Source organism: Nansenia antarctica (genome assembly GCF_963989245.1).
Source record: "Nansenia antarctica genome assembly, chromosome: 5".
Classification (NCBI taxonomy): Eukaryota; Metazoa; Chordata; class Actinopteri; order Argentiniformes; family Microstomatidae; genus Nansenia; species Nansenia antarctica.
Window position 1 is genome coordinate 34,366,499 of NC_137690.1, and position 24,708 is coordinate 34,391,206.

The 24,708-nt window shown below is 42.6% G+C and overlaps 1 protein-coding gene across 1 annotated transcript; it reads left to right on the forward strand.

Annotated features, from left to right (window-relative positions):
* Nucleotides 1-248: 248 nt before the first annotated feature.
* LOC308157384 (flavin reductase (NADPH)-like) lies at nucleotides 249-22,577 on the forward strand. The gene is made up of 5 exons (XM_080530932.1): nucleotides 249-463; nucleotides 1,111-1,254; nucleotides 15,176-15,377; nucleotides 18,167-18,331; nucleotides 20,058-22,577. Exons 2-5 carry the CDS (start codon nucleotides 1,120-1,122, stop codon nucleotides 20,198-20,200), a joined length of 645 nt encoding a protein of 214 aa, XP_080387058.1. The 5' UTR covers nucleotides 249-463; nucleotides 1,111-1,119; the 3' UTR covers nucleotides 20,201-22,577.
* Nucleotides 22,578-24,708: the final 2,131 nt, after the last annotated feature.

The following is a 24,708-nucleotide window of genomic DNA, read 5'->3' on the forward strand; positions in this document are numbered from 1 at the left end:
TCACCCATCCGTTTTATAACATCATTTAATCAGTGAGCTATTCCTATTCCTTTTAATAATTGGACATTCAGCATGAAACAATTTAGACGCTGTGAAACGTTGCTGATTTTGAATGCATCAAATCAAGTATGTGGGCGTACAAGGAAGTGGCTGCGGTTGCGTTACTCTCATCTATGCGGTTATGAAACCGCATGTAAACACGTCTTTTACTACAAAACCGTGGGCTTTCGATCCTCCTGTGAGAATGAACTACTCATGGGGAGAAAGTGACTGAAATAACATACCTCCGTTGGGTTGTAGGCTATAGGGTGTGTCATAAGATAGTGTACATTTTGAAAGGTGTGACGAGAATGATTTCTGCAGTTACACAGCTCCGTTTCTGACAAACAATTCAACAAGTGTCCATTCAAGTCATAGGGCCACTGAATTACGAATCAGAATCTGAGTAGCCTAAGGCACATTGGTATGTATAGCCTATTTTATATTTATGGTTTTGTTCATATCTTCCAGGGTCAGACCCCAGATGGAAAAACATAATAATGAAAAAAAAATATATTCTATATAGCCTAATACTATACTGCTTACAGTTATTTTTGATTAAAAACATGTCCCCAAAGAATTACAAATGTTATGGGTTCAGGCATTTACAACAATATTTTAAATAGATTTGAAAGATTTGGGGAATGTGAAAAATGTCCTGTTGGTAAACAACAAACTACACACTATGTTGGTAGTTTTAATTCATCCCCACTTTTTCAGGATGAAACATTAGGCATGATTTATTAATTTAGAATAAAATGCTACACAAACAACTAAAACAAAGATTTCTTTCTGCCTATGCTTCAAGATGTTATACAGCATGGGCATGCATGAGCTATGCTGCTGACGATTAAAAAGTCATAGTTGTTCGACCAAGAACTGAGCTTCACTCGTTACTTGCACAGCTGCTGTCAATGTGAGTTTTGAAACTCTCTAGAATGTTTTTGAGGAAGGGGAAATAGAAGAGACGAGCTATCGTAAAGCAATTATTGTCGGCGAATGATTGACTTGCAGTAGGCTGTCAGCAGACCGGGAATCATCTAGAGATGTCATTCATATTTATTTTTTCAGAGTCTAAAGATGAGGATAGTTGTGCTTGGAGCCACGGGACAGACAGGCCAGTATCTGGTGAACCAGGCGCTGCAGGAGGGACACACCGTCACAGCCATCGTCAGGAACCCTGGGAAACTGACAGTTCAGCACGAACAACTGACGGTAGTGTACAGTACATGCAGTGGTGTGCCGTCAGGGCCAGCAAGGCCTTCTCTGCTGGCCTAAACATCATCAGAATATACATTTTATTTTAATATATTTTTTCCACAAATATGTATTAATGATTCCCCATAGTCTATTCTCTTCATTTCATAGCTTTCCTCTTGGTTGCGCTGCTTCCAGTCTCCGATTGAGATTTGGAGGGCTGGCCTTTATGTTAGAGCTTTTATCCAATCAAAATGTGTTGCTAGGGGGCTCCAAAATCTGCCCAGCCTGCACGCTAAACGGTGCCGCGGATACGACCTGTAACTTAACGTTGGAACGAGAAAACCTGTGGCGTTCCTAGTAAACCTACGTAGATGCGAGCAAAAGCAACAACGGCGCCTGCTGTAAGGCTCAATGATGTCAGCACCCAGCACGTCTTTTGATTGGATACGCACTATTGATACGCACTATTGATACGCACTATTGATATTCACTATTGAGATGTGTAACTATGCCGGTAGATGTGAAACTTTTGAAAGTGCCAGGGAAACGGAGCGCCACAACGAAAGCTTTCGTTGACTGATCGATAATACTGATCGATTGTGTCCTGTTTTTGGGTAAACAATAACTTTCATTTAGGGGACACGATAAAAGCGCAGAGTCCACAAACAGGAAACTACTTTGAGCTTCTTTCTTTTCTGGCTGAAAACAACCCAGATTTACATTACCACCTGTCCACAAACAAAGTGTTTACTGGGACGTCAGGCAAAATACAAAACGACCTGATTTTTGCTATTGCTGAAGTGGGAGAAGAGATCAAAATGGAGATTAAAAAGGCACCCTTTGTCGCTATTATGGTGGACGAGACGACAGACGTGGGTAATGTAGCGATCTTAAAGATGTTAGTTTAACACTCTTCATTGTAAATGCGGATTTATTGATTAAAAATGCTTCGGAAATATTAATATAACTCTGTTGTACTTGTCTGACTATGTTAAGGTGATGCAACGCCCGGTTATACTGTGTTTCTGTCTAGTTTCTAGAGCCATGGCGTCATAACGATGGTATTAAGAGGTAGAATAATTCAGGTAGGAATGTGTCGGACATTACTGAAGGCCTAGGTGTGAAATGCACCGCCCGCCACTGAGTACATGTGATGATGCAGTACTGTATGCCGAACTTCCGGTTGAGTGAACACTGATAGGGCTTTCACACCGTGCCGGTTCGCGTTTGGGAACCTCCAAACGTTGGCGCTGTCTGGCGAACGAGCCCGCGTTCATACACATTCATACACTGGAGTTCATACTCCGAACGCGAACGCAAACCGGCATGGTTCTTTGCCGGAGTGAACTGGGTTTGTTTACATCTGTCAACCCCGTGCCTCTGGAAGGGGGCGTGGTCTCGTGATACTCTACTACAGGGGTCCCCAAACTTTTTTCTGTGAGGGCCACATCATTTTTCCTTTCTGTGATGGGGGGCCTGGGTCGGTCTCTAACATAAAATAATATGGAACGGAGTGAAATGGAGGCGGTTGCGCGAAGTAATTGCGCGCAGGAGAGCACTGGTGGATGCAAACAAAGTCTAAACGCATTGAGTTGCATCTTGTAAGAAATGCGCTATACAAATAAAATTTGATTTGATTTGATTTAAACAGTTGAATTTGGATGGAATTTATACCTATAGCAGGGTTTCCGTTAGAAAAAATTGCCGCCGGACATCGTGTCCGGGAAGATTTCGATTTACCGGACAAACGTGATATATTCCGGTCATCATATAAAAAAAAAAAAAAAAAAAAAAAAAAATCTAATATAGCTGTTTGTCGCGGTGATTACTGTTGTGTAGCGGCCTATATATGCCATTTAATGTCTATTTCTCATCCGATACGATTAGATGCGAGCTATATAATATATAATAATATAACATGATTCGCATGCGCGCTATGCCATTATGTCCAGCGCTGAACGGGCGCCTCACTGGGAACTGAACAGACAGCATCGATCAATGAACAGACTCCACATTACGTTAACTGAAGTTTGTTAAATTGTTTGGGATTAATGTGAGTTTTCTATTTTCTCTTTCCAGTTTTACCCTTTTTTTTATCAATAAAACAACGTCATTTCTATAACCAGGTCTCGCTGGTTGGGAAGGCATTTCGTTTAGCTGCCTGTCAAATCATACTTAATCGGACTCGGGAGTATGACAATGAGGAGAACATAACTGTTTATTGAGAAACAATAGGCAGGCTGGGATACGTATATAAAGAAATACCACAATGTCTAGATGTATAACATTTTATTGAACAGTGCAAGCATGTAGGCTTCTGGCGTGACATCGTACCCCTAACGTTCTTAGGGCTTGTTTGAAAAGCTTAGACTGAAAGTTAGTGCCCTGGTCAGATTGTATAACAAGAGGAAGACCGAATGTGGAAAAAAACGTTGTTAAAGCTTTCACCACTGAGCTGGCTGATATGTTACGCAACGGAACAGCTTCGGGAAAACGAGTAGCAGCGCACATAATAGTAAGCAAATACTGACTTCCACTTTTAGTCCTAGGCAAAGGTCCAACACAATCAATTATTACACGTTCAAATGGCTCCCCTATAGCAGGAATGGGATGCAATGGTGCGGGTGGAATGGATTGATTAGGCTTACCCGCCATCTGACAAGTATGGCAACAGCAGCAGTGCTTGGCAACATCCGCCTTCAGTCCGGGCCAAAATAAATGTTTCAATATCAGCTGATAAGTTTTAGTTATACCTAAATGTCCTGACCACTGGCTCTCATGTGCTACAGATAACACCTGTTGTCTATAACCCACAGGCACAACCACTTGTTTTACAGTATTCCACTCACAACCATTTGCATTAGGAGGAGACCATTTACGCATTAATATCCCATCGTTAAGGAAATAAACTACGTTGCCCCCTATTTCAGATTCCTCACTAGCTGCATGTAAAAAACATTTGTTTAATGACTGATCAGCTACTTGAGCGACACGCAATCGCTCGCCGGTTACAGGCAGAGATAGGCTGTCAGCGGATGGTATGGTAGGACTCGGGGAGGATGGTAACTCTACCACTTTCTCCCTGGGAGAAGCTGAAACAATCGGGTTCTCATCCCTTTCAGAAAAGGCTTGCATAATCACACTATCACAGAGAGAAACATCGCTATCCTCCTCTCTGCCTCGACTCGATTGTGCACGAGTTATAGCGCACACCGGAAACAACCGCTGTTTCGCATAGGCAGCCTACACATTAGGAGTCATCATCATGCCGGTGTCAAATCATATCATAATAAAATAAATACATAGCCTATATATTCGTCTTTTTTAAAATAGAAGGAATCAGAATGTGAACTTTAGCGAATTGTATTCAAATTGTGCTTAGAGGGAATTATTTTCACCGGACATTTATGTCCGACGAGTTTTCAATTTGTCGGACTTCAACAACTTTTACCGGACAAAGTCCGGGAATTACCGGTTAACGGAAACCCTGACCTATAGTGATATGTCAATGAAATATAATCAGTTTTACAGTCTGATACATGAGGGAGGACCCTTATCATACACGGGGGGATGAAGCAGGGCTGTCTGGGGGTCCTTAAACGAGCATCAAACACTTAATTTATTGCATTCTGGTGAATTGATATGCACCAATTTGTGACCTTTCTGCATCAATTTATGGTGGAAATGTCATTATTTATGTAAAGGAAAACACAATATTCAGGCACCAGATGATCAAAATATAATGTAATATAATGCAATAAAAGGCTCACAGGCATTCTGTACTTTCAAATATGTATTCTCCTTGAGCAGTCAACATACTATCAGCTATTTCGCTAGCAAAAACGAAAGCTAACTTATTTGCAAAACAGCGCCCCCGCCACCACGTCTGCGCAATGCCGCAATTGCAGTTAGAAATGACAGAAATCCACCGTAGAAAATACGACCGTCAGAGTTTTGTTGAGAGCTGGAGGCGGCAAGAAATATGACTGAGGCGGCCGCCTCATAATTCTCTATGCAGGAAAAACCCTGCTTGACACAGATCATGAACAAATTATTTAGTTTTCTCCTGCAGCTGGGCATCTACATTCTCTAATCCCCCATTGTTTCAATTCATCTGGTGCCTACTTGCGGACAGACTCACTGCGGGACACACCTCCTCCGCAATCACATTCATACATTTATTGACAAACTTCTTTGCATTTAACAATAATAATCACTTGTGCACTGTTGGTTAAAAACCCTGCATTCTGAATCAACTTTTCTCTTTACCAACCGTTTGGCCATTTTTCATCTCTCTGAATTTTCGTTCTAGCTCGCGTGCACCTGCTATAGATCCGCATTCTGTGGGCGGGTGAAACTAACTAACAATGTTATTAATGAAAATAGTTTATAACTAAGGGAAATTTTTATTTGAAAGCCAACCTTTAATATCAAATACAGATATGATATGATTAAAACATATATTTAAAGTTTAATTTTCAAAATATGTTTCTGGCATTGTTGAGAGTGTGTGGGGGCGACGTTGTTCAAAGGGCCGGTCCAAGTGTGGGGGTGGGCCGTGTTCGGCCCGCGGACCGTAGTTTGGGGACCCCTGCTCTACTACATCTACAACAAGAAGTGGAAAGTCTCTTGGCTAACTGTCCCTGCCCACAGTTCATTTGAGTCCATTGCCCTCCAAATCAATGGGCCAACTCCTACCATACTAGCCACTGTATATCAACCACCCAAGCCCAATAGTGATTTCCTAAATGAATTCTCTGCTTTTCTAACCTCCTTATGCTCCCTCTCCCCTAATATAATATTGCTTGGGGATTTTAATGTTCCCTTGGACAATGTCAACAGTACCCTTACAAAGGACTTTACATCATGCCTGGACAGCTCTGGAATACAACAACATATTGACTTTCCTACTCACTCTAAAGGACATATTCTTAATCTAGTGCTCCGGTGTAACTCCCCTTAATTGTACTTCATTTGATTTGCCCATTTCTGATCTTTTCTGAAGTTTGTATCTTTCAATGTCAACCTAAAATCACCTAAAACAAATCTGTTACGTCCCATCTCATTTCGTAACATTAAGAATATTGACTTATCTGCTCTATCCAATGGAATGGATAACCTCCAAATCTATCCACTCCTGACGAACTGGTCTCATTCTAAAATGATGAACTCCATAGTCTTTTAAATGCCCATGCACCGTTAAAAACCTGCTCTGTTTCCTTTACCCATTCTGCACCGTGGTTTACACCTGAGCTATGCCAGTTTAAAGCCAAAGGTCGCCGCCTGGAACGCCTTTATGTGAAAACTGGCCTTGTTGTTCACAAAGATACAGTGATGCTTGAAAGTATGTGAACCCCTTGTGCAACTATAGAATTGTTTTGGTTTTTACGATAAAATCTTTATTTAAACAGAACCAGTATTTATTATCTGACATAATAGGTTTATATTTAGCAATGTTGGTTTAGAGGGAATCATGCGTGTAGTAGGAAAACTAAATTATAAAGAAATTAGTGAAGGTGCAAAAATAAGTGAACCTCTTCAGTCAATAGCTTGCGGCACCTCCATTAGCAGCAATAACTTGGAGTAAAGGTCTCGTATATCCACGAATCAGTCTCTGACATCTGTTTTCAGATATTTTTGCCCACTCCTCCTTACAGAAGTGAGCCAATTGAGTGACGTTTGAGGGGTGTCTGGCATGAACTGCCCGCTTCAGGTCCTGTCACAGCATCTCAATTGCGTCAGAATTTGACGTGGCCAATCCAAAACACAAATCTTCTTTATCCTGAGCCATTCTTTGGCAGATTTGATTGAATGCTTTGGGTCGTTGTCTTGTTGAAAGACCCATTTTAAAAAAGACCCAGCTTTAGCTACTTGACTGATGGCTTGGGTTCTGTTCAAAAATCTGCTGGTATATCTCAAAATTCATGCTTCCCGTAATGATGTGGAGTCGTCCAGGTCCAGAGGAGGAAAAGCAGCCCAGATCATGACATTCCCAACACCATGCTTGACTGTTGGGATATGGTTCTTTTGGTGGTAGGCAGTGTTGGGTTCTCGCCAAACGTAGTGTATTTGATTGTGACCAAAAAGGTACATTTTTGACTCATCTGTCCAGAGAATGGATTTCCAGAAACCTTCAGGCATGTCTAGATGGACTCCGACAAAGTTAAGAAGGGCAGTTTGGTTATTTTTTGACAGCAGAGGCTTCTTCCTAGCAACCCTCCCACGAATGCCATTTTGATTCAGTGTTCTTCTTATTGTTGAAGCATGCACAGTTACCTGAGATGCAGCATGGGAGCTCTGCAAATCTCAAAATATTATGTTTGGGTAGGTTAGTTTTACCTGATTTGTTATTTTTCTTGTGGCTCTTGGGGATATTTTGGAAGGGTGTCCACTTCTAGGCCGAGTTGCTGTCATGTTAAATGCTCTCCATTTGTAAATGATTTGCCTCACAGAGGACTAATGGAGTTCAAATCTTATATAGCCTTCCGCAGATTTACATGCTCTTTCTAACCTCTTCCAGATGTCCTCTGAGATCTCCTTTCCTCTCGGCATGGTCTGTTTTGCCTTCACCTGTATGGATAACACAAAACTGAAAAAAAGGTTTCTTATCTCTATTTATCCCATCCAAATTCTTTCTTAAAGATCTCTCCTTCAACTGGTTAATTTGCGACCCAATTATGTATCCATCTGATTCTACTTACCTACTTGATTTAACCAATGCAACTTGCACTTATTTTTGCACCTACTAATTTCTTTATAATTCCTTTTTCTACTACACACATGATTCCTTCTAAACCAACATATGGAATTGGTAAATATAAACCTGTTAAGTCAGATAAAAAAGACTGGTTCTGATTAAATAAAGATTTCATGGTAAAAACCAAAAAAAATCTATAATTGCACAAGGGGTTCACATACTTCACACATCACTGTATGTATAACAGTCACATACTGAACTACAAAGATGCTCTCTCCACTGCAAAATCAGCCTATTATGCTAACTTAATTAATTTGGTCAGGTGAAGGGAAAGGGTTCAGACTATCCTACGGCCCCCAGACATTCTTGCTCCTCATATGTATTCTGTTGCTCAGTGTAACAATTTTATGAGCTTTTTCAATGCCAAGATTGAAAATGTCCATCAACAATTGACCTCTTCTATCAATACTACATACAGTTCACTCTCTTTGTCTTTGGATGTTTCTGTGTCTTCCTCTCTATCTAGTTTTGAACTTCCAACTGTGGGTGAAATATCTGGTCTCATCCGCAAATCTAAATCATCTACCTGTCAGCTAGACCCCCTCCCTACTCACCTAGTAAAAGTCTGTCTATCTTCCCTGTCCTCTCTAATCACTGACATCATATACTCCTCCCTTACCTCTGGTCTTGTTCCCTCATCTCTCAAAACAGCTGCAATAACTCCTATACTCAAGAAACCAGGTGCAGACCCCAGCAATATTAATCTTTTCCGTCCTATTTCAAATCTACCATTCATCTCCAAGACACTTGAAAAAACAGATGCAGCTCAGGTAACTTGACCACCAACAATCTGTTTGAGCAATTCCAGTCTGGTTTTCGCTCTTTTCACAGTACAGAGACAGCTATGGTGAAAATCACAAATGATTTACTAATGGCAGCCGACTCTGGGCTCCTAACCATACATGTGCTTCTCGATCTGTCTGCAGCGTTTGATACCATCTCACATAACATCCTCCTAGATAGATTAGCCTCCATTGGAATCACTGGCACCGCCCATGACTGGTTTACATCATACCTCGCTGGCCGCACAGTTTGTCCAGCTCAAAAATCTAAAATCACAGCTCACTCCAGTGATCTGTTTTGGACCCCCTCCTATTCATAATTAACCTCCTATCCCTTGGCAATATATTTGGAAATTTGGACTTTGGACTTGCAGTGTTTCCCCTAGGTTTGCTGCCTTGGGGGGGTGGCATGGACCGTGGCATGGACGGTGGGTAAGACCCTGCGACATACCAGCGTCATGTCCAAGGGGTGTACTAACTTGTACATTAAGCCGCCTCACGCTACGGAAACAGGAGATAGGCTCCTGCCCTATGGGCCATTAGGCTCGAGAACCATCGGTTCTCAAGGCTACTTACTTATGTGGTCTTGACTACCTGTCCACTTTCTCACCTGGTTCTTGCGCTCTCTCTCTCTGGTGCACCATCCTGCTCTCTCTCCTTCTCTCCCTCTCTATCCTCCTCTCTCCCTCTTTTGCTGTCAACCAAAAGGCAAACATAACAACCAGAGTATTTATAATCTAATAAGAGGTATACATTGATCCATATCCATTTATAACATAATTATAATTGAATATTGGATTGCTGTGGGCAATTCAGTCAGATAATGTCATTTTGACTTTACTCTCTCACCTGAAAAAAATCATGTCCAATAAAAAACGGACATTTCCAATGCTTCAATCCACTGTCCATGTACTGTAAATATGCCATTATGGTATTACCAATACCATGAAGCCCAATTCTAGCAGAATAAGAAAGATAGTATATCTACTTCAAGTAAAATAATAAAGTGCATCCAGTTAGCTCTTTAGCTGGCATGTGTGCAGCAGACTAGCTCATCTAATCACCTCTGAGCTAGCTAGTTAGCTTGCTAGTTCTTTGACACCAGGGCTGTCAAGTTTCACCAAAAGTTTGGAGTGAGATTTTGTGACCCAAAACCGCGGCCCCTCTCTCCCACCCAATTATTTGTGCTAGTTTCCTGCAATTTGACATACTTAACCACAACATTCACACCTCCCACCCTAACCTAAGTATAACAACCATGTCACAGTTGGTGATGAGGGTGTTGGCCACTTCTCTTAAAAATACATACATCGCGTGTATGTGAGTCGAAGGAATTGCAGCTCAGACAAGTTTATTTTGTGCAAAAAACCTTGTGATATTAATAAACAATTTGCAGTTTGAAAGTACCAGTAGGCTACCAGATACGATGTTGTATGCACATACTGGCTACGTTCTTACATGCAGCTCGCGTGAACACAGATTCTTCCATCAGCGCCTCCCACTTCGATTGCAGACTCAAGTTAACGCGCGTGCAGAAAGATGCACGTTTCCAGTCAGATGGATTTAATTTTTTTTAACCCCAAATATATATATATATATTTAACCCAAATCAACATAACAGGGGGTCATTTCCGTATGACCTTTTCTCTTATCTTTTTGACTACAAGACCATGTGATATGATGTTCAAAATTGGTGAAGTGTCCCTTTAACCAAACCCCAAACCTCAGGAGGGGAAGTCCCAGAGAGGCAGTGGGCTTTTTTGTGAGGCCCACTGCCAAGGTGTGTGCCTGTGTGTGATAAACAGCCAAGCAGTGGCGGCTGGCCAATAGAGGGCGCTAGGGCGCCGCCCCCACCTTCCAAAGCGCCCCCACTTCCTAGTTGCTACTTGTAAACGTTTTTTTAAAATAAACATTGTTTATTCATAAAATGCGGCTGATATTCTGTCGGCGCCTATCAGCATTCATTAAAAATCCTCCAATACAATAAACATTTTATCTGTGTGTGTGTAAAATTCACTGTGAAAATACATAGGGTAGGGAGTCGGGGACGCCGGCCGAATGGCACTCTATGGCAGTCCAAATACTTTTGGCTTACACGTGAGCTGTAGCAGCGCTCCAATTGGCTGTCTCCTATTTCTCGGTCGGGGCGCAAAAAATGCGCCCCGAGCATGCGCAGATTATAGGCTTACCTAGGCTGCAGCCTAGGGCCACTACCACTAGGGGTAGTAAAAATTTAAAAATGCGTGAGACTTGAGAGCCCTGAATATCCGGTTAAGTCTGACGTCAAACGTGACGTTTTGCAATTCCCGGGTCCAAACCAGAAATTCTCCGCACCAGAATACCAGTGTACTACAGCGGTAGAATGACAGTTTAATAGTTTTTTAGACTCGGATCTATTCATACAACAAGGGACACAGCACTTTCCCGTTTCCCCCATATTGTCAGGGTATTTGAGCCTAAAAAGCGCTATATAAATATAATTTATTATTATTATTATTATTGCGGCATTTCGAAGACAGCGCCTCAGCCAACTTTGGACCCGGAAACACGTCGCGACTTAACAACCGATTTTCGGACAGACAACAGGAGAGGAGAGCAACAGAGAGACAGACAACAGGAGAGGAGAGCAATAGAGACAGAACTGAGGTGAGGTGAGCAACAGAGATAGTTCAGGATGATAACAAACAGTTCAGTATGACAGAGACAACTAATAGAAAGACAACTGTATGATTATAGAGTTTACATGTTCAAGGAAATATTGTATGATAATAGAAAGGTACACTTTAATTTAATTAAAGAAGTAACAAAGAACACATTTATTATCACAATTGCATTGTGTTCCATGTCTTTCTCCATTGAATAAATAATGCCTAGTTGAATGGCTAAACAAGACAACTGTCTGGCCAGTACTGCTAGAATGATTCACCTTACCGCTGCACAGATAGACAAAGGTTATAAGTCCATTCTGTTAACATTAGGTCTACTCTGCTAACAAAGACTATTCCAGTTGATTTGTCAGTTGTTGTGCATTATATTTTTGTTGTGTTTGCAGTTTGCCCTTTAATAAGTTATATATAAAAATAATTAAGTTATATATATATTCTCATGCTAAAATCGACTGTAAATCCAGATTTTAAAGTTGATATTCTTCCCCGTGGAGCATGCCCCCATAACCTGTGCCCCACCCAACATTTTTATCACCAGCCGCCACTGCAGCCAAGACAGGATACGTACAAGTGAGGCCAACTGACGGTAGAACTAGCATACTTAACCACAACATTCACACCTCCCACCCTAACCTAAGTATAACGACGATGTCACCGTTGGTGATGAGGGTGTTGGCCACTTCTCTTAAAAATACATACATCGCGTGTATGTGAGTTGAAGGTAAAGATTGCAATTTGCAATTTGCAAATTGCAATTTGTTCCTGTTCGCGGATGACTCGGCTCTGCTGGTCTCTGACAGGGACATATTGCAGGTGGAAAAAGCGCTAAGCACTGAACTGAGTAGAATCTGCATCTGGCTAGCTGACAATAAACTATCAATACACCTAGGTAAAACTGAAACCATCCTATACGGATCCCCATCTAAACTCAGAAAGGCTGAAAATTACAAAATAAAAGTGGGTAACATTACTATCACAAGAAAAGAGGATATTACATACCTGGGCTCCATCTTAGAGGCAAATCTTTCCGGAGATAAAATGGCAGCAAAAGTAATCAAAAAAGTTAACCATAGAACTAGATTCTTGTACAGGATATCCTCACTTGTCAGTAAAAACACACTGAGGACCCTATCAGGAGCTCTCATTCAATGTCACTTCGACTATGCCGTAACATCATGGTACTATAGAACCACAAAGGCCCAAAAAACAAGACTCCAGACAGCCCAAAATAAACTGGTTAGGCTTCTGCTAGGCCTCAACCCTAGGACACATCTAACCGCTGCTCATTTTTTGAGCCCTGATTGGCTACGAGTAGTTGACAGAGTGCAGCAGCTTGCACTGGGCCTGGTCTTCAAGATACGCTACACCACAAAGACACCCAAGTACCTGTCAACATACTTCCAAAAAGTGAACAACGTCCACACATACAATACCAGAGGAAGCTCCACGAACCACGTTCAACCGCGTTGCACCACAAACAAGGGGTTAAACTCGTTTGCAAACTATGCAGTAAAAATGTGGAACGCCCTTCCTATAATCTTAAAGGAGTGCAAAACACTGCCCACCTTCAAAACCACTCTCAAAAAACATTTACAGGAGGCTGCAATCCGTAACTGGACCCTCTAAATCAAAAATCAAATTAAAAGACTACACCCCCACCAGGACTACCCTCTATATATTCTTGTGGTTTTGTTGTTATGTTTTTTTGTCTGTCTTACATGTAACGATGAATTGAGAATCAAGGACCCCAATTGAAATAAGCCAGTGGCTTTCTTGGGTTTTTATCCTGTTAGTTGACCTTGTATGTAATATGTACTTTCATGTACCTACTTCTGCAAATCTTCTAATAAAGTTTTCAATCAATCAATCAAAGGAATTGCCGCTCACAGAGAAGTTTATTTCATGCAAAAAACCGTGTGATATTAATAAACAACTTGCGGTTTGAAAGTACCAGTAGGCTACCAGATACGATGTTGTATGCACATTTTTTATTTGATTTGATTTATTGACCAAAAAAATACAATACATCGGCCAAGCAATGATCCTACTTGTGTCAGGGATAGAGCGATAACGTCTGTGATTGTTCGTCGCTGTCCCTGGTGTTAGAGACTTGCTACGTTCTTACATGCAGCTCGCGTGAACACAGGTTCTTCCATCAGCGCTCGCCTCCCGCTTCGACTGCAGACTCAAGTTAACGCGCGTGCAGAAAGATGCCACGAGTCCGGTAGCTTTCTTTCAAGGAATTTCAAAAATAAAAGTCCCGTAAAACAATTGTTATTTCTCGCCGTGAGAAATAGAGGTGCGGCGTGAGAACTGGTTGAAATGCGTGAGTCTCACGGCCAAAGCGTGTGTCCAGCACGAAGCGAAGTGTGGAGAGGTAGGTTTGGCTATGCGAGACTACTGGCGGACTAACGTTACCAACGAGCCCATGACATGGGCTTGCCACTCGCCAGATTCGGGTTGGGTGCATTTAAAAAAAGCAGATATTTTAGCCTACTTGTCAGATGTTTGGTGCCTTGGGGGGGCGGGGGGTTCCGCCCCCCCAAGGCAATGGTAGGGGAAACACTGACTTGTTGGCACTAAATCCACCTTGGCTAAACCTTACAGCTTCTTCCTTACCATTGACAATTCCACAGTCTCCCCTTCCCCTCAGGTTAAGAGTCTGGGTGTCATCCTGGACAGCACATTATCTTTTGAATCACACATCAACAATGTCACTCGGTCTGCATATTTCCACCTACGCAACATTAATCATCTCCGTCCATCACTTACACCCTCCAGCACCGCCATTCTGGTCCATGCCCTGGTCACATCCCGTATAGACTACTGCAATGCCATCCTCTGGTCCAGAACTCAGCTGCACGTATCATTACCAGAACTCCTTCCATTGACTATGTCACTCCAGTTCTTTTTTCATTTTTCTAAAAATGAGTGTCTAGAAAAGCGCTATATAAGTCTAATTATTATTATTATTAGTTCTCCAACAACTACATTGGCTCCCCATTCAATTCCGTATTCATTCATCCTTCTCACCTTTAAGGCTCTCCATAACCTAGCACCTTCATACCTCTCTGAACTCCTTCTTACTCACACTCCCTCCCGTAGTCTCAGATCCTCTTCTGCCAACCAACTTGTCATACCTTCTGCCCGCCTGACTACTATGGGATCTAGAGCCTTTATCCATTCTGCACCCCGCCTCTGGAACTCTCTGCCACCTAACAAACGTAATATTGACACTCTCTCCACTTTCAAAACTTAACACACCTTTTCACAATGGCATATTTGGTTTGACCCTGCTGTATTTTGTTTGTTGTTCTATCTGACTTTGCTGTTTTATCTGACTGTGCTTTGTTGATTTTATAATGTTTTGATATGTGGTTTTAACTATGTCTTGTAAGGTGTCCTTGAGATTCTTGAAAGGCGCCCAATAATAACATTTATTATTATTATTATTATTATTATTAATAATATGTGATGATGCAGTACAGTACGTGTGTGGATTTTAGGCTACTAAACGGCCTTTCGGTGAACAACATATTCTACGATTTTGCACATACAGTAGGATTGCGTGCACTTATGCACCATTACGTCATACTGTACACAGTAATACACGCTAGAAAACCTTCCTTGCCACAGTTCATCCTCAACAATACACTTATTTTGTTGGAGGCACAAAGTATTTTTGTTACCCAGACACACCACGAAACTGCCTTTTTCCCCGCTTCTTTCAGGTGGTTGAGGGTGATGTTTTCTCAGAAGACAGCCTAAAATCTCACTTTAAAGGAGAAGATGTCGTTATTTCATGCCTTGGGTTCCCTATATCCTTCATCTCTGGAGTCACAGGCTACACCCTGTCAATGGCGGCGACAGTCAACGCGATGCGAGAGGTCAAAGTGAACAGGCTCATCACCATGACCTCATGGTACACTGAGCGTAAGTATGGTTAGAATGGGGGTAGTATGACTGCATGCAGTAGGGGGACTGAAATCTAAACTTCAGGTCCAGAATACTGTTTGTTCCCCCCCTACTTAGTTAAGTGATGGAGGCCCAGGGTTGAGAGAGGGTGAGATAATACTGTATACCTAGCCGTAGTATCTTACAGGGTCCTACAGGTCCTACGGCTACCTTAAAGGGTACTACTGTAGTACTGTGGTACCACTACTAGACAATTGAGTGTCATCCCCAAGCACAACCCATATACACGGACTACCTAACCTTCACAGTCACTTTACTCAATACTACCTCTCACACCCATTGGCACCGAGTGCAATACTCGTGACATTCTACTTAGGTAACCCTAACCCTTTTTTCTCGGTATGGCTCGGTACGGCACGCATTTGTATCCTACCCGTACCGTACTTTCAGAAACGCTTTTCCATTATACACAACCGATCTGGAGTGAGCCTGGACAGTAGGAGGAGTTAAGTGTCATAAGTAGGGCTGGGACGACGCGTCGACATAGTCGACGTAATCGACTACGTCAATACGTCGACTTGCGTAATGTGCGTCGGTGCGTCGCAAATAAACAACATGGCTGCGACCAGTGGAAACATGGAGGAGGCAAGCTCAAAAACAAGCAAAAGCAATGGGGCACAGCTGAACATAAGTTGATCCAGGATGTGTCTAAGATGGAACAGTTCTTACTACTATGTATTCTTTTTTAGCTACGGTAGCCTATTGTCATTGTGGTGCTCGCACCTACGTTATCTAGCTCGTAGCTCGCATGCTACGTTCGCATCAATTTAGCTAATCATAACATAGCAGCGAGAGTAACGTTAGCCAGCCATGTAGCTACTAGCTAGCTAGGAGGAGACGAGGGAGAGGGGGAGAGAGGAGCGTGGGAGAGAGAGGAGTGTGGGAGAGAGGTGCGCGGGGGAGGGGGAGAGAGAAGAGGAGGCAGGAGGAGAGAGAGAAGGGGAGAGAGGGGGAGAGAGGAGTGAGGGGGAGAGAGGAGCGCAGGAGAGAGAAGAGGAGGCAGGCGGGGGGAGAGCAGAGAGAGGGGGAGAATGTTATATTGTTACTGAGATCGTTATTGTTACTGAGAGGTATAGTTACGGTATTCCGGTTAGAATTTCACTCGAATTGCACTACTTAGAGGATTTTATGTTGGTATTTATTTTGGTATTCCTCCTGAAAATGACTTGAACTTGCCTACTGCATTACTTGCACTTTTCCTTTTATTTGAAGTTAACTTTTATATTTTATAATATTATATTTTATGTTGGACTGTAAGAAAGAGAGGATATTTTTTGTTGTGGAATATTGCCCTGCAGTGCAGAAGCCTAATTTATATATTTGTACAAGAATAATTGAATAAAATACTGAAATGTTAATAGGAGGATTTTTTGACATATTTGGGGAAAATTAAGTGATACATTAATCGAACAGTAAAAAAAATAACTGTTAGACTAATCGTTAAATTAGTCGTTAGAGTAATCGACTAATCTAAAAAATAATCGCTAGATTGATCGTTAGAAAAATAGTCGTTAGGGACAGCCCTAGTCATAAGAGCACTTCACTTTAATAAGTGTTGCTATACAGCTCAACGGGGGGAAATACGATAAGAATTATGTCAAAATGCAGCACTATCATGCACAGATCAGCCTTAAAACATGTAACGTTAGATGTATAACATTAGACAGGGAGCAATGTATTTCTACGGAAAGGCTGTGCTTGACGCATCCATTGGACTGACGCCGGGGCGCTCATACAATCTCCGCGTTTGTTATAGATATGAGTGCTCCGGTGTCTTGCTGGTAGTCTTTATTTATACAGCATATGGATGTTACGTGCCTGTTACTTGCCGCTTTCATAATTTTATTTAGCCTATATAGCACAAGTCATGCATTGAATGCAACCTCAAGTGCAGCTGAACAGTATTAAGTAAACCACAATACATGTGTGGGTGTCCGCATCATCGTTATCGAAAAACGCACCCAATCGCCGACCACACGACTCCAAAAACGATACGGCAAAACTAAATGTTGAAATAGCAGTAATACCATGTTCATTGATAAAATGACATAAGGGATGGAAAGGGGGGTTGGCAGTTTTAGAAGTAGGATGATGAAGCGCGCTGGACTGTGGAACGGTCTAGCATAGGCACAGCACATCGCCATAATAGCGTTTTTTTGTTATGCTTGTTGTAAAGAAAAGTTCTATGAAATGACATTAAACTAAGATAATAAGATGGTTATCCTAATTTTAAAAATCTTTATTAATAAGGCATTACAGAAAAAGTAAATTACATTTTACGAGAGCGAAATCTGTTTAAAAATGGCGGTTAGCGGTGAACTCTATAAACATGGGATGACGATGTTGTGAAGATTTCCATTGACTAATCAACGGTCTGCAGCGTCACACGTCACACACAGCCTGGCACGGATAGTACTTTTCACTCCTAGTCAGGAAGGGTAGCTAAAACCAGCACAGGTACTTTGGCCCGGTACGGCGCGGTTGGCAGTGGAGAAAGCAAAACAAACCGGGCTCACACGGTACGGTGGTGGACAAGCGCCATTATTTGTCACTAATGTTTTGTACTTTTGTCACTTTTTTATTTTGACGTATCTTGCCTATTGCCTTATTGTCTTGTGCTGCAATGTCAGGAAACGAAAACTGACAATGAATTTTACTCTCTTACACTTGTGTAATGTGATGTAACAATAAAACTTGAAACATGAAACTTACAGTAGTAACTTTGCTCATCTGACTCATCTCCACAGCTAACTCTGGCACCCAATCACCCTACTTAATCCGCTTCCTCCTGCTGCCAATGATCCGAAGTGTCCTTAACAACATGTTTGAGATGGAGAACTACTTGGAGAAGACAGAGGATATTAACTGGACTGTCGTCCGACCACCTGGCCTCAAGAATCTACCTCCCACAGGTACGACAGACAAGCAGCGTCCGGGAAGAGGGGATACAGTCTAATGTTATATACCTTAACACTAGAACAGCCGTGCCTTTTTTACCTACTAATAGAGCCGCCTTTACAATGCTCAAGCTGCTATTTACACACCAGTGGAGGCTCCTCCATAGAGGTGGAGGAGGCCTGGCCTCCCCAATAATTTGAGAGAAGAGAGAGAGATTTAAAAAAGCAATAATTATATATTTTTTATCAGACACACAACATACAATTCAGAACAATACTTAATCCATTTCTAATATTTATCCTGCAGAACAGCACTCATACACGCGTGTGGCGGAAAAAGGTACTACACGGAGGCCAGGCCTCCTGTCGGAAAGTGGTTTCTCATAGAAGTCAATGTAATGCAATTTTTTTCATGGCAATATGTGATTGGCCAAATCACTGAAAATGGGTGGGCACAGGAGGCCTGGCCTCCGTGTAGTACCTTTTTCCGCCACACGCGTGTATGAGTGCTGTTCTGCAGGATAAATATTAGAAATGGATGAAGTATTGTTCTGAATTGTATGTTGTGTGTCTGATTGACATAGTGTTTGAGTGCTTTTGACATGTCATTGATTGTATGTAGTATGTTGTGGTGAATGTTGTGAGTCTGAGCAGAAGGGACAATAGCTGCTGCAGGCGGACCAGAGATTCATGCCAATTGTTTTGTTTATTTGATGACCCATTGTGCAGGCAATAAAGGCTGCTTCATCCACCATCCTGAGAGTGTCCCAATCCCTTCAGTACCGCCAAACACAAATGAATAATTTTTAACAAAGACAGATAAGAAGAACAGGGAACATTCCATCGCGAGTGAAGCGAGCAAGCGGAAAAAAAATTGGCCTCCTCAATTCTGGAAGTCACCAGCCTCCACTGTTACACACAACGACCACTAGTTGGCCGCTTGTAAATTAGCCTGCTTCCTACACAGAAAAACTGCAAAATAGCTTATCCTGATGTGATTTTGAAAATGTAAGGATACTGGGTGGTAGAACGCACATATCTAGGAAAAGTCATGAAAGGAGAGTCCTGAAATTTGATCGAGTGCAAAGATAGAACATTTTTCTTTACTCACAGGTCAAATGTCCCCTCATGGCTGTTCTAGTGTTAAGAAGAGTTTGAACTGAAAGACTATACTAAAAGACACAACTCTTGTTTGACTTTTGCATTGATGTCAGATAAGATTAAACAGGTAGCCTAGAGGTTAGAGAGGCCAGCTAGCAATCAGAAGGTTGCTGGTTCGATCCCCACCTCAGGAGGGAGCTGGATGTGAGCTGGTGACTGGAGGGTTGCTGGCATCATACGTTGAGCAAGGCACTTAACCCCTAATTGCTCCAGGGGAGCTGATTGTGGCTGACCCTGTGCCTAGAGCAAAACATACATTTCGTTGTACTGTGCAATGACAAGGGTCTAATCTAATAAGTTACAGGATCCATGTTTTCACATGTTTAGTTTTTTTACTTTGTAATGACTTTACCCACGTGTCTTTATTGCACCATATTGTATCCGGTAGATTGAATTTCATATTGGTCTTCTAAGGTTCTTCTAAGTAACCCTGGCCTTGGCCATTGTACCCCTGACTGCAATACTGCCACAGTTTTCTTTCTCTCACTAGACCATGTGAAATGGACTTTTGATTTGCAGTAAGGATAAATATGGTGGTAACAAATGGGTTTCTTGTTGTTTTGTTCTTGTGCTTCCTCAGCAAAGGAGTTTCTGACCAACACAGGCTACTTTGTCCCTGACACTGGGAATCATGTAAGCAGGGGAGACGTGGCTCGCTTCATGCTCTCCCTGCTCAACAACGACGCCTGGGTCAGGAAGGGGGTCGCCGTCACAACCAAATGAGTCACCTTTTCACGCCATCACAATGACGTCATGCACTGTTTGTGGATGTAGTTGCAATGTTGCATCATTTAAAATCTTTTGTTATCGGCTTTGATTGTCTCTTGTCATATTTGTCTACTTTGAGTGCACTTAGCAACTCCTACTTCTGTTTGTCGATTAACCCTCTTACCCCTCTACTGACTAATATCACAATGTGCTTTCTCCCTATTCCTGTTCTTCTGACACTCAGTAGGACACATAGAGGCTACATCCCCCCCTCACAACCCTTCCAATCTCATCTATCCACCTTCTTCAACTGACCAAGACTTCATTGCTGCGGGAGGTCTTTGTAACTGCCAGTCAGCGGTCCGGTCAGCTTATGCTTCGTTCATGTCCCTCAACTTCCTCACTCTCACAGAGACCTGGATCTCAGCTGAAAATACAGCTACACCAGCAGCCCTCAATGATGCCTACTCCTTTTCTCATTCCACTAGACCCTCTGGTCGAGGGGGAGGCACAGGACTCCTGATCACGCCTAAGTGGTCACATACTGTCCCTCCCCTGTCACACCTGTCAATATCCTCCTTCGAATTCCTTTTGCTGTTTCTGCCTCCTCCCCTGTCAAACTTCACATTGTTGTCATCTATCGCCCCCCAGGTCAGCTTAGTCACTTCCTAGACAAGATGGATGCCCTTCTCAGCTCCTTCCCTGGTGATGGCACTCCGCTCGTACTACTGGGTAATTTCCAGTCAGAGAAGCTTCTGATCTGAGAGATCTGTCCTGGCTGCCTTCAAGATAGCCAGAGTCAAATCTCTCCTCAAGAGACCTACCCTTGACCTGTCCTCTGTCCACAACTACAGGCAGGTATCCCTTCTCTCCTTCCCTTCCAAAACCCTTGAACGTGCTGCATTTAAACAACTGACTGACTATCTCCAGAAGATGGAATATCTGGACCCCACCAATCCGGCTTCAAGGCTGGGCACTCCACTGAGACTGCTCTCCTTGCTGTCAGGGAGGCCCTCCACTCTGCTCAGGCTTCCTCCCTCTTCCTGTCCTTCCCCCCCTCTGACCTACATGTGGCAACACGTGTCACTGCATGTCTCGCTGACATCTCTACATGGAGGTCGGCCCACCATCTCAAACTCAACCTTAACAAGACTGAACTACTCTTCATCCCTGGAAAAGCCTGCCCTCTCCAAGACTTCTCCATCACAGTGGAGAACTCTACTGTAACCCCCTCCCAGACAGCCAAGAACCTTGGAGTGATCATGGACAAGCACCTATCCTGTGCGGAGAACATTGCAGCGACAGCTCGCTTCTGCAGATTATCTCTTCCTTTACATCAGAAGGATACGACCATTCCTCACCAGAGAAGCAGCGCAACTCTTGACCCAGTCACTTGTCATCTCCCGCCTTGACTACTGCAACACACTCCTGGCCGGGCTCCCCGCCTCCGCCATCAGACCTCTGCAGCTCATCCAGAATGCTGCTGCCCGTCTGGTGTCTCCCCAAATCTTCTCATGTTAGCCCCCTCCTTCGCACCCTGCACTGGCTCCCGATAGCAGCTTGCATCAGATTCAAGACCCTGGTGCTTGCTGGACAGCCCCTGCCTACCTGCAGGTAATGGTCACCCCCAAACTCCAGCCCGTTCACTCCGCTCCACCACCTCTGCTGGCCGACTGGCCCCACCACCTCTACGCCAACACGGCAGTCGCACTGCCCGGTCACGTCTCTTCACTATACTGGCTCCCCGCTGGTGGAGTGAGCGTCCCACGGCTGTCAGAACTGCAGAGTCACTCCCCATCTTCCGCTGGAGACTGAAGACCCATCTATTCAGGTTATATCTTAACTGCTCCTCTTGAGACATCTACTACCCCCCATCACTGTGTCATCACTGTGTCTTCTGAGACACCTGCTTCCCCCTATACTGCGTCTCGTAAGAGTCTACTTCCCCCCCTTGTACTGTTTCTCCTGTGTCTTTCTTTTCTTCTTCTTCTATCACGTCGAATGCCAATGGCCCCTGGCCTGAGCTAGATTACTCTTCCTGCTACGACTGGTGAATTGATGATTCACTTGCTTAGTCAAATGTAGCGATTGTAAGTCGCTTTAGAATAAGGCGTCTGCTAAATGCCAAAAATGTAAATGTTACTATTCATGAAATTAATCATTTGTAATATGGAGATATTAGATTTGAATAATATGTGTTTCTTTGATGTATTAAAACATGTTACACTTTTTGTATTACTTACAGATACATGTTATAAAGGCAAATACATCAAATGGTAGTACTATTCCTTGAAGACATATTAACTATTTAAAGACTATCTTACACAGTTATGATCATGTTAACCATTGACAGTAATCGCTCAGGAGTTGTCATTGTTATGCTGTAAATGACTCTCACCACATGGGGGCAATACAACACTGTGTCCAGGGTTCCCACGGGTCCTTGAAATCCTTGAAAGTTTGTGAATTTGAGAAAAATAAATCAAGGTCTTAAAAGTTTTTGAAAGTAGACATGGGTCATTGAAAGTGCTTGAATTCCCCTCCTTCAAAAAATAAATAAATATATATATTCAAAAATGTTTTACTTAGCTCGTCAACTAGTAAATAAGTCTGTATTGCTTAACTTTACACATATTTCACAATATATTGTTTTGCTTTGCTGTGGTAGAGAAGGCAAGAGACCATCTAGTGTTCACGCATTCAAGCCTCTCTTTATAATTGTTGTCTGTGAGCGGATAGTTCCTATTATATCAATTCTCATCTAGATCTGTCTCAAACTATGCCGTGTTGGGTCCTTGAATTTGAGGGAATTGAGTCTTGAAAGTCCTTGAAAGGTGCTTGAATTTGATGTTTCAGAAGGTGTGGGAACCCTGTGTATCATACACATCCTGTGTGCACATCACATATTGGATACAGTAGTATCCAGGTCTCTCAGGTGCTATCCATACCAAACTTGTTATACGTTGTCCTGTATTTAACACACTACTTTCCAATTTAGCCAATTTTAAGATCAGGAGAGAAAGTGAGAATTCGAATTAAAGTTGAATTTGTATTATTCATTGTAAGTCAGCCCAAATGTTTAATAGGATTCTAGGTGGTTGGTATCGTGCAGATGACCAAATGTTGCAGTGCAGGTGTCAATATTGGTCAGTGTATTTTGAGAGAATGTCTTTTTACGTCTGTGTGGAGAACACTGTAGCTACTAGAGCTACTGTCTGTTTATCTAGGTCAAAGGTGAAGAGAAGAAGACGTCAGAGAAGAATGATGTTTGACAAGATAAGAAAATAATCGTATATTCTCTTGACCCGTTCACCCGAAGTTTAACTAGAAGATAATCTCTTTATCTGAATTCGCTGCAGGTAAGGGTGCAACGCAATGTAGACTAACTAGTTCATGGGGTAGTGGTGGCCTATTGTGTTGGACTGGTAATGGAATGGAATGGAATGGACTTTATTTGTCATTGCTACAGTACAGGTACCAAACAACGAAATTTAGGAGGGGTGGCTCCCCTGGTGTAAGGAAAAAAAAAAAAACATTTTAGAAAAAGCATAAAAGCATAAAATCACAAGAAGGTAAGGAGCTGGTTTACATCAATAAAGGCTATGTACACAATCCACTGTACTATACTGCACAGATAGTCAACTAGGGTTGTCATATTGCACAAAAGTATTTTTTCACGTTATTTTAAAGTGTCACAGTTTGCAGGCTTGAAAATGTACATGTTTGTGCCTCAGCACTAGCTGCCATACAATCCGTCCGGACTGTCCTGGGCCCAGAACTTAGGCCTTTTCTGTGTTCAGGGCCTGGACGGCCCTGGGGTAGAAGCAGTTCTTCAGTCTGTTTGTCTTAGCGGCCAGGGTCCTGAACCTCCTTTTCGAGGGCAGCCTGGTAAAGTGTACGTGCCCAGGGTGGGTCGGGTCCCTGGAGACAGTGTGCGAATTAAATCACGGTGTGCGGGGGAGCCCAGGGATTAAAGCAACCCCAAAAAAATCAGGCCAAATCGGGCCGGTGGCTTGCACGTGCGATTTTCCGTTCTACGTTCTAATGCTTTGACTTTTCTTTCGAAAAATGTGAACACATTTCCACGTTGTCGAAAATCAATGACACATCGCTAGTCAACTAACACGGCTTGTTTTGTGAGCCTGCTAACAATGTAAAGTAGTGTTCTAGTTAACTAGGTAACAGTCCAATCCATTTCGCTGCAGTATTTTGGCTTGACTAGCGAGTTTGTGTTGTGATTCTCAACAACGTAGTTTCACCCTTTTCCATAGTTTTGAATAATAAATGTGTGGACTGACGATGTATCGCAGCCTAACTTATTCTAATAATTATTTAACATAGTTTTATACTGATAATGATTCCCCCCTCCTCCCAGACTTACAAGGTCACATTATTATTGGATTGGTTGTTTGGTGCCGGGTGAAGTTAGCTAAACATTTAACCTGCTAGCTAGCAAGAGAAACATGTCACTCTCCAAAGGTCTAAAGAGGAAAGTTGACGGTGAAAACAGGGCATTTAAAGAG